The 10,454-nt window shown below is 36.5% G+C and overlaps 1 protein-coding gene across 1 annotated transcript in view; it reads left to right on the forward strand.

The window, feature by feature from the left end:
* Positions 1-684: 684 nt before the first annotated feature.
* The window catches only part of LOC107733662 (GDNF family receptor alpha-4-like), a 102,993-nt gene continuing 93,223 nt past the window's right edge, over positions 685-10,454 (forward strand). Inside the window, exon 1 of the mRNA XM_016545393.1 lies at positions 685-1,049. Within this exon, the coding sequence (XP_016400879.1) occupies positions 1,007-1,049 (43 nt within the window). The 5' untranslated portion in view covers positions 685-1,006. The remainder of the gene's footprint in view (positions 1,050-10,454) is intronic.

Genomic DNA, 10,454 nt, shown 5'->3' on the forward strand with positions numbered 1-10,454 from the left:
ATATATATATATATGTATATATATATGTAAAGTATTACATACTGTTTATCTATATGCATACTATATGTATAAAGTATTGAGTTATGTTTGAGTAAAGGTGGATTTAGGCGTTCTGAGTGATAATGTATTTTTTATTATTAAAATCATCATCATTATTATTATTATTATTTATTAAAATAATTTTATGTGATTCATTTCAGTGCAACTAATGCTGTTTTGAGTGCTACATGTTTTATCCCACCTCTCAAGAACCAGTGTAGAATTCAAATGATGAACAGAACTGTTTTTAATTTTGAAAGCTTTACAAATCAAACGATACCCATGGATGTGGGTGACCTTCTAGCATACACTAATCTAGGAAATATTCAATTTATATTTCTATGAGACTGTTTTTTGAAACCTCTGATCTTGTAAAAAAAAAAAAACCGCTATGGAATTTGGAAATAAAAAAAAATCTAATTTTTTTAAACTCTACTCTTACTTTTTAGAGATCCGATATTCCATATAGTATGACATTTAATTGCATTGTCGCGTTTGCTCCTGTCTGCTGTCAGTAGAGTTGGAGGGCAGAGCGCAGTGTCGCGTAAGAGCGTCCAATGATTTGGTGTCAGTGCCGTTCTCATGCGCTCAGGAGTTAGACAGAGACGCAGCACCACACGAAAACCAGCTGAATTTACTCCCGAGAACCAGCACCGCTCTTCAATTAATGTCTTGAGTGCTAATGAGGTTTTTAACACAGCATCCAAACTTGTTAATGAAATAGTGCCGTTTCGTGACACTGATTTTGCGCAAATGATTCCCTTTGATTTGGCGCCAGATTTGCTGGAGAATAAAAGATTATTCTCGACGTGCTCTGTTCCTATGAAATGATCTGGATTGCGTCTCGCATTTTTGGAGGAAATCAGCACTGAACGCAGTAAGACGTTTTCTGGACAACTTTGGTGCCAGTGGACACGGGCAGTCGCGAAAGTCTTTTACTGCCTCGAGATTGTTGGCTCTAAGCAGAATGGACTTCATCGGGCTCTACTTGCTCCAGCTGGCAATTTTTGGTGAGTTTTCCTGCGATTAATTCTGCTGATATGAGGGGAACGGGGGATGAGCTCAGTTGCAGCTGTTGCGGATGTGAAGGGAATGATGAATCCATTCTTTGCCTGCAGACGCACGAATCATCTTTACTGTGTCGCTGCGTTTTAACTTCAACTTGTTTCTTTCGCGATGGCAATGTTGTTATAAGTTATTCTATCCGAAAGTTGCGGTGTTTCAGCTGTTGGGACATTAATATTCTCCCTGGTTTGATTTACCCTTGATTATCAGTGCGCATGTTATAAATGAGGCGGATCGGACGACCCGATAATGCGGTTAGGTTTGTTTGTTAAAATTACCTGTCGCTTGTATTTAATGCGCTAGTTCACGGCACATTTCCTCCATCATTAAAGCAGCAGCCTGACACCCTGTCCGTCAAAGCTGTGCGCGTCATCGTAGCATCTCGCGCGGTCCGCAGGTAGAGCGCAGGACGCATCATACTGCAGCTATGCAAATATCTTTAAAGAATTATGAAGAGCCAGCAGTCTGAGACTGGAGTCATGAGCTCTTGTCAAAAGCGTTTGCGAGGGATACCTCCTAACTAGACCCCATGCCGCTGGCTCCTGTCGTCTTGTCGTTTGTGTATTCCACTGAGACTTAGTTTTGTCAAACAGTCTCCAGAGATGCACTTGTGCATTGGGCAACAGGCTGAAAGCACACGTTTTGAGGAAAGCTTTCTTGGCATGCCATAGTGGAGAAAAAAAAACGTTCAGATTGACGATGACAGTCCTGTTTCACCCTCTTAGATTGTTTGATGTTTAATAGCCTAGCTGAAGCATTACTGCTGGAGTCATGCTTCATTTAGTGCTTTTAGATTTGAATTTCCACATTGAATATGGAACATAAATGGGTTACATTTATGAGATAAATGTGAATGTCACAATGTTTTTGAGTATATACTCACAAACTTAAAAAGGAACAAAGAGAAAGTGAATGGGAGGTGTGGAGGATGTTGTCTTAGATTAGAAGTGTCATGTCATTCAAACAAGCACCCTCATATTTTCGAGTGGATTTTGACTACAACTTCCCCCCAAAAAAGGTATAATATCAGAATATTTGATAATTATCAGAAAAAAATACAGGTCATTTACTTTGAACAGAAAATTATGTCATCATCTAGCAACCCAGTTTGCTACAACGCACATATCCCACTTTTCAGTGGAACACATAAATAGTTATTATCAAAATGTCAAAGCTTTCTTTTACATACAACAAAGATGCATTGTCTGTAGAGTTCAGTTGCAATTTCGCATGTTTTACTTGAAAAAGATTCAATGTTTAGTCGGGATGTTGAACCCCAGTTTCCTTGCACGGTGTCACTAAAAACTGTATCACTAGCCAAAACATGTGTTACACTTATATAATGAAGTGCTAAGCTGATTTATGATGTTATCTAGCCTACACTGTAAAAAAATCTGTGACATTTACGGTAAAATACCGGCAGCTGTGGTTGCCAGAACTTCATTGTAAAAAATATGGTAGCAACATTTTAGGTTTTACAGACTTAACTTAAATTCACAATAAAATACCATATTTCATTAACTGATGTAATGTTAATAAACCAACATATTGAAGTGTTAATATCTGTTTTGAACCATTGTAATGTACTGATAACCACCAAAAACTGGTGGTGATGAGAAAGTCACATGATGAACCAAAGTTCATCACAAATAGCTTTTCTACGAGCCGAGGGTAATATTTATATATAGAAGGTGCACAGTGTCATTCACACAAACACTAAACCCCATCATGGTGACACACATGAAACTGAAATAATGCAATAAACATTAATACACAACTAATAAGAAAAAAATAAGAAGAAACATGTTATTTCAACAAAAAAAACACTAAACCCCATCATGGTGACACACGATACTGAAATAATGCAATAAACATTAATTTAACAACATTAGATGTAAGATTATACCCTAATGTACACAACTGATAAGAAAAAACTAAGAAGAAACATGCTAATTCAACAAAAAAAAAACATCAAATATGAAGTGTCATGCAGGGAATTCTGGGAGTGTCAATTTACGTTTTTTCACTGTAAATTATACAATGACTTTTTCTTTTTCACTTCCAAAAACCAAATATTTTACAGTATTTTACTGTAAAATTACATTAAATGTAATTACATTTATTCACCGAATATAGTATGAAAACTTACTGTTAACCAGTTAACAGGTTTTTACTGTAGCATTTTTAGTCTTTTACTGATAAAATTACAATCATTTTTTACAGTGTAGGGCAACAGATGAAACCAAGACTGCCACTGGTCCAACATAAAATATAAAAAAGGTGTATAATAGCCCTTGTTTTCAAGAAAGCAATAGGCCTCAACGGGTTCATAATAGGATTGTGAACAAAAACCAAAAGCCACAAGTGGGACAGGATTAAAAAAAGGAGTAAAACCAGAACAGACATTCAATCAAGGGCTAGTCTTGAAAATAAGAGCATACTGTCAGCGTAACATATATACTCTCTCTCTTTCTGACACATACTGGTTTTCCACTGAGGTTCACAAGCAGAGGACGAAAGACATATAGCCACCAGCTAGACAGCCAGAGGCACATGTTATACAGTCATTGACAGAGAATGACACTTTTGCACTGATTTGCGTACATGTTTGTTTTGGTGGTGGTCGAGAATTTCCATTGACTTCTGTCTAATTATATTTTTTTGCCTCCTAACCCAAAACTAACCCTCACACAAATGTTTTTGCATTTTCATTAAGACACATTCAGTATGTTTATTAAGCTGTTTTCATTGCTTCTCAACATGTAGGTGATTTCAGGTTTTACTATCCTTGTGAGGACATTTTATTCGTAGCACTTTGAAATCAGCATGTGTTCATTTAGCCTCTTTTAGAAATACAATACACTGCTAACAGCAAATATTTTGGGTCAAACTATGAAGCGTCCTCTCCTACAGGGGAGATACGAGCAATGTGAGCGATGATTGGTTTGTGTCCTTCTGTGTCACACTTCACTTTGACAGCCATCACGGTTCCAGTCCAAGGAGATACAGTACGTTATTGGGCTTTGTTTTGTTGCAGTGTAATCATTTAGAGAAACTTTGCTACCAAGCCTTATATACAACATAATCATTTTACATGGGGGAATAAAATATGATTAAGTTATGAATGAATAAATATGAGAAGAATGATTAGCCTTTAATTTCATGTTACATTACTTCATACTTTTTGTAGTGTTAATTCTTTCACTTAAGTGTAGTTACGAGTCTTTGAGCAAATCTAAATGACCCTTTCTCAAAGTGTTAATTCGAGTGATCATTACATAATTTTCAACAGTTAACAATAGTGTGAGATTCATGCATGTGAGGCAAATGAATTCCACCTTTCCTAGACTAATGCTCATTTAGCCCTTTAAGCTCTTAGGGGATTGAATACATTTGTTAGTCGCACATTTAGTAACCTTGAATTGTGGCAGATTACACTATGCGATGCTGTTCATTGCACCATGTTGGGATATGAATTTATTCTGGCACGGCTGCTGTTTCTCACCAGCATTAATGTGAATGGCCCCTCCCCTCCCCTACTGGCCTGTCCAGGTACTCTATCTTCACCCTGCTAATTATCCTCTGCATACGTCTCTTAGTCTATTTGTTCGGCATGGTTTTTGGGGTGACTTTTTAATTAGCTGTCCCTGTGAGTGAATATTGACTGGGATTGACGTGATTCAGCCGGGGATAAGTAGGCGGGATAGATGATCATTAATGTGCAGTGAGCAGACAGGGCTGTTATGTGTCTCAAAGGACTCATCATACAGAATTTGGTCTAAAGGTGGAAGATAGGACCGAAATCTTATCATGGTATGAGTAATCATGAAAAATGTCAATTTCATCATAACTTACTCACCCTTATTTTAGTCCAAATCCATAAGACTTTTGTTCATCACAAATGAAGATATTTTTAAAGAAACCTTGGAGATCTCTGTCCCTCCATTGAAAGTTAATTTGCCCAAAACTTTAACACTTTCAAAAGTTCAAAAGACATTGTAAAATAATCCATATAAATTGAGTGATCTTCTGAAGAGACACAATCACTTTATACGATGAACAGATTTAATTTGGTAAACAGTAAAAAGGCTTTTTATTCATACATACTGTAGAGCGCATCAAATATGGTAAACAGAAGCTCAACCACACTTGCTTGACTTGCAAAAACAAACAAATAACAAACGTTTGAGCTTATGTTTACCATATTTGATATGCTCTATGTGTGTTGATCAATTGTTTATATGTGAATAAAAGCCTTAATAAAATCTGTTCATCATATAATGTGATTGTATCTCTTCAGAAGACTTGGATTAAACCACTCGATTGTTATTAATATTTTTATGAACTTTTTGAATTGTCAAAGTTATTTTTATTTATTTATTATTGGCGTAATGGACTTTCAATGGAGGGACAAAAATCTCTTAGGTTTCATTAAAAAATTTACCTTTATCTATGTTTCCAAGATGAATGAAGTCTTAAGTTTTTGGAATGATATTTTCAGTTATCTGTCCCTTTAACTAACACCTTTGTAACCTAACCTCATCCTCGTGATGACTTTGGAGCAACTTTAAACTTTAGCATGTCTTTGTATCTTTTGGTGACTAACAAGCCAGCTAGTTTGGCTTGTTAATGTTTATTAATCAACCCAATCTCATGAGAAAACGAAGTTGGTGATTTTGTATAAATAAATACGATTTGATTTGTACAAAAACATACAATCTTTAGGAAAACAAGGAGGTCGTCCCCTAAGCCTAACCCTCAGTAGAGCAAAGCAGATTGTAGTAAGCTCTCACCTCTTGGGAGAAGCTCCTAAATATTACATTCTCTGACATATAAGTTATTCTTAGATCTGTGTATGAGATCTAAGGAAATTGCAGTACAATGTTTCATTATGACTATTTAATTATAACTCTTCAGTTCTGCCATTTATTGGCAGTAGTGTTGTTTTGCTGAGCAGCTTTATTTTTTCCTAACAGACTCAAAATCGTATCTGTCAATAATGTATGCTAGGGTTTATTCAAGTTATGATTGCGTTCAACTCTCTAACACAATGATTATCCTTGCCAAAGTGGAGACTCTGCTCATCTGCATGTTTATTTTTTAATTAAAACATAAACACAGGTTTGATGAAGGTAAATTTAAGACCTTTTAAGACAATTTAAGGAACACAGTTAAAGGAGCACAATACGTCGATATGTTCTCTTAATGTAAATGTCAAGGGAACACAATGAGTTGTATTAGCAACACTTAAAATGTGAAAATACAACTTCCAACAGCTTTCCCTTACTAAAAAAAGGCTAATGTTTGAATAGCTCTGATCCCAACCACTACAATATGGAAATATTTTTTAGTGTGCTTTCTGATCTCACTGCAAAAAAGTTCTGCAAAATGACTTAAGATAAGTCTTGCTTAAGGTCAAAATAAAGTTTTTGACCATACGTTTTTGATTAAAACAAGAACAAATAACTGAATTTTTCCATGTGCATCTCAAGTAAATATGTCTTGTTTTAAGGATGTTTAGATATTTGTGTTGGAAAACAAGACAAAAATACTGAGTAAGTTATACCTTTTTGCAATGCATATAAGATTTTAAGACTTTCTGCTATGATTTAAGATTTTTTAAGGCCTTAAATTGTGGAAGGGCGAATTAAGACTTTTTAAGACCCGCAGAAACCCTGTAAGCAGCATAAAACAATACAAGTATGCTACAGATTCAAATAAGACAAAGAACCGACATAAGAGAAAATGAACATGCTGTTCCTCCTCATGCCCCTGTGCATGGATATGTACTGCGGTATATACCAGATCTCTACAGGATGACACTTTTCTGCCATCATACTGCCCAGTCCTAGTGTGGTGTTGTATCTAGCACACCTGACGATATGTATAGACCTATATGTGTGTGTGTGTTTGTGTGCATGTGTGAGGTCAGGTCTGAAATACGCACCCTCGGTGTGAGCTCATTTAGAGTCAGTCATCCATTCACTCGGAATGTTTCACAGGATCCGATCCGCCCCTATCATCTGGAGAGAGCAGAGAAGAAAAGAGGAGAAATGGAGACCTTTTTGGGATTTAGATAAAGGAAAGCACACACACGCAATTGTGGAGCGGGCAGAGAGGACTGAAGCACAGGAGGAGGTGACAGAGCTGCTCATTATATTAACGGCCCGTTATTCCGCCGTCTATTGTAAAGGCACGATTAAACTGCCAGGACAATTACCAGAGCCTCAATAAAAGAATCTGGCATTTTTACGACTTCCATGCGGCATACCGACAGGCGGAATGGGAAAGGCCAGAGATTGTCTGGAGCAGTGTTGGGGAAAGTTACTTTTAAAAGTAATGCATTACAATATTGCGTTACTCCATAAAAAAGTAACTAATTACGTTACTTAGTTACTTTTTATGGAAAGTAATGCGTTACGTTACTTTTGCGTTACTTTTTAAATCTGGACAGGGCTTGCTTGTTTGTTTTTAAAATAAAAAAGTTATATTTTTGGCAAATATAAAACCCTTTTCACACCAAAAGTGAAATGAATAAGCATCAGGTTGAAGGGAAAGTAAATTTACATCCAAATTTCAAAACACTTCAGCAATAAAAAAAGACACAAATGTTTGTCTAGAGTAATTTGTGATTATTAGTACGGTTGAACTGGATCATCGAAGGTCAGAAGCAAAGACATTGGTTAATAGAATGGGATTAAATACATAAAGCATATTTGTGTTGTTTAACATTTAATTATTGCAGATTTGCGTCATATTCTGAGTTGCATTATTTTTATTCATTTTGAGGAATACTGAATCTGTGTTGTTGTTTTTTTGTGAGTGAGATGAATTAATGCACATTCATATTTATTTTAGAACTACAGTAACATCTGATTTCTCTCAGCAATGGGACAGGAGAGCTGTCAATCAATAAAAAAATTTAAAAAAGTAACTTGCATTACTTATTTGAAAAAGTAACTCAGATATTCTCTTGTAAAAATTTAAAAGTACTGCGTTACTTTATTAGTTACTTGAAAAAAAGTAATATGATTACGTAACTCGCGTTACTTGTAATGTATTACCCCCAACACTGGTCTGGAGTGATTTTATCTCAGCAGGGTGCTGAAGAACGCCACCACCTTGCTCACAAGCAAAGATTTCTTGTTAGCACTACGGAGGCTGGTCGCACATAAGGGGGAATGGGGGCTGAGCTACAGTCACATGAATACAAATGAACAGGGTTCAGACTATTGCTGAGTCTATGTGCCGCAACCGCAAGAATACAGATCAACAATGCAGGGTCTCATGGTCTCTGCCTGGGAGGGGATATAAAGTGATGTGTAAACTGAGGCACGTTTTGTTCTGTTTACTGTAGCCTTTCTGTCCCTTCTGTCTGCGAGAGACTTTTGTTCATAAAGAACAAAACACTCAAGCTTGGAGAATGTGTGAACCTCAGCCCCTGTAGAGCCAACATGTGTCTTTGGCTTGAATAAGTGTGTGTTCAGGGTCTGGTAAAAAGTTTTTTTTTGTTTTTTTTTGGTGGCCATTAAACTGCATTTCACATTATTCTTTTATAAAATATATTTGATTTATTTATTTTCTGTAAAACCTTTCCTGTAAACAACATAATTTTCTGTTGATTGCACAGTGGCTTTTTTACGTGTAATTTTTAAAGACTTACCAGATGGCACCGTAATCGTTAAAAAAGATAATATTAAAAAAGTATGTTTGTTTAAAAATACTGATCAAACCGATTAGTCCATATTCATTGACTGTGGTAAGGTAATGCAAACAACACAGGTCATTGTGTCACTTGCAGCATCAATCCAAGCTAACCCTCTGTCTCTCTGTAAAACTACAAAAATGTGAAGATATTGTGATTTTGACTGTCAAATTTAGTTTTTTGTGGCATAATGCAAGGAATATGTTGCTTCATGAACTTAAGGAAGCAAAAAAAAATATCGTATGATGCTGACTCTTACACTGAGATATAAAGATAAGCCAGATTTGTCAGATTGACAGATAAATTCAGCGAGGCTAAAATTATCATTCTTGCAGTTCTTTTTAAACATGTAATGCAGCAGTTCCTAATAAATTTACAGACTACCTAGAGCAGTGTTTCTCAACCCTGGTCCTGAGCGCCCCCCAACACTGCACTTTTTGTATGTCTCCCTTATCTGACACCCATTTCAGGTCCTGGAGTTTCTTTTAATGAGCTAATGAGTTGAATCAGGTGTGTTTGATTAGGGAGACACACAAAATGTGCAGTGCTGGGGGGCGCCCAGGACCAGGGTTGAGAAACACTGACCTAGAGAGTAACTCTGTTAACCCACTAAATCTATTTTTAATTGTATTTGGTGTTTGGCGAGTATTACATTTGGACCCTGTGAATTCTCACAGTACAGACAATAAAAAGTTGCCTGTATTTACCTGCAGTCTGGCATAAACATTATCTCTCCAAGTTCTAATGAAACCTGAATGCATCCTTTCTAGCAATGGTGTGCCTAAACCTCATTCATGTGCATTAAAGCCTCTCATTGCATATAAACTCACACACAAAAGCAGCACCATCTCTGGTGTAACATGACTGCTCTTCCTGTATATGTAACATATATGGTGTACTGCCAGCTGTCACCATGCTCATTACAGTCAAAGGCTAAAGTCAGCAGGCTTGGCATGGTATCAGTCATAATTAGGTTAGGCCACACTGGATATGCCTCACATAGTTCTGCCTTTGATCCATTCATGTTTATTTGGGAGCTGATGGAAATGACCGATAAGTCAAATCAGGGCAACAAGTGGCAGAATCTGTGGGCAGTTCAGCTAAACACACTGAGTTGATTGGTTCCTAATGAATGGTTCACCAAAAGGCACTGAGCTGATTGGCCTGTAATTAGCAGACTGACAAAATGCACCATGCTGATTGGCCTGTAATGAGGACGAAATATGGTGGAGGCTGATAAAACAGTCATTAACAGTGCAGGAGTCTATTGTGAACAAGCACTGTGAAGTTGGTTTGGAAATTAAACAGAGAGCACAGTTTTGTAGTTTGACAAACAAGGCAAGCTATCAGCTTATTCTGTATGATTGCATAATAGACATTTTCTGTTAAAAAAAAGACTCACAAAAGACTCTTGAGGCTTCAAACATGCACTTTAGGTTTGGAATGCAATTCACAAAGAACTCTCAAAAAAATCTCCTTTATCTTTTGCTTTATCCTTTACAAAAGATAAGGCGATATTTGACAAACAACACATCACAATACCGAATACAACAGCGGAAGATAAAATAGACAGCGAGAGAATGCAAACTTTGTAAAGGGGTCATTAAATATATTTATTTATTTTATCATTCCATTGTTCTCCTGA

Source organism: Sinocyclocheilus rhinocerous, unplaced genomic scaffold (genome assembly GCF_001515625.1).
Source record: "Sinocyclocheilus rhinocerous isolate Xijiao unplaced genomic scaffold, SAMN03320098_v1.1 scaffold789, whole genome shotgun sequence".
NCBI lineage: Eukaryota > Metazoa > Chordata > Actinopteri > Cypriniformes > Cyprinidae > Sinocyclocheilus > Sinocyclocheilus rhinocerous.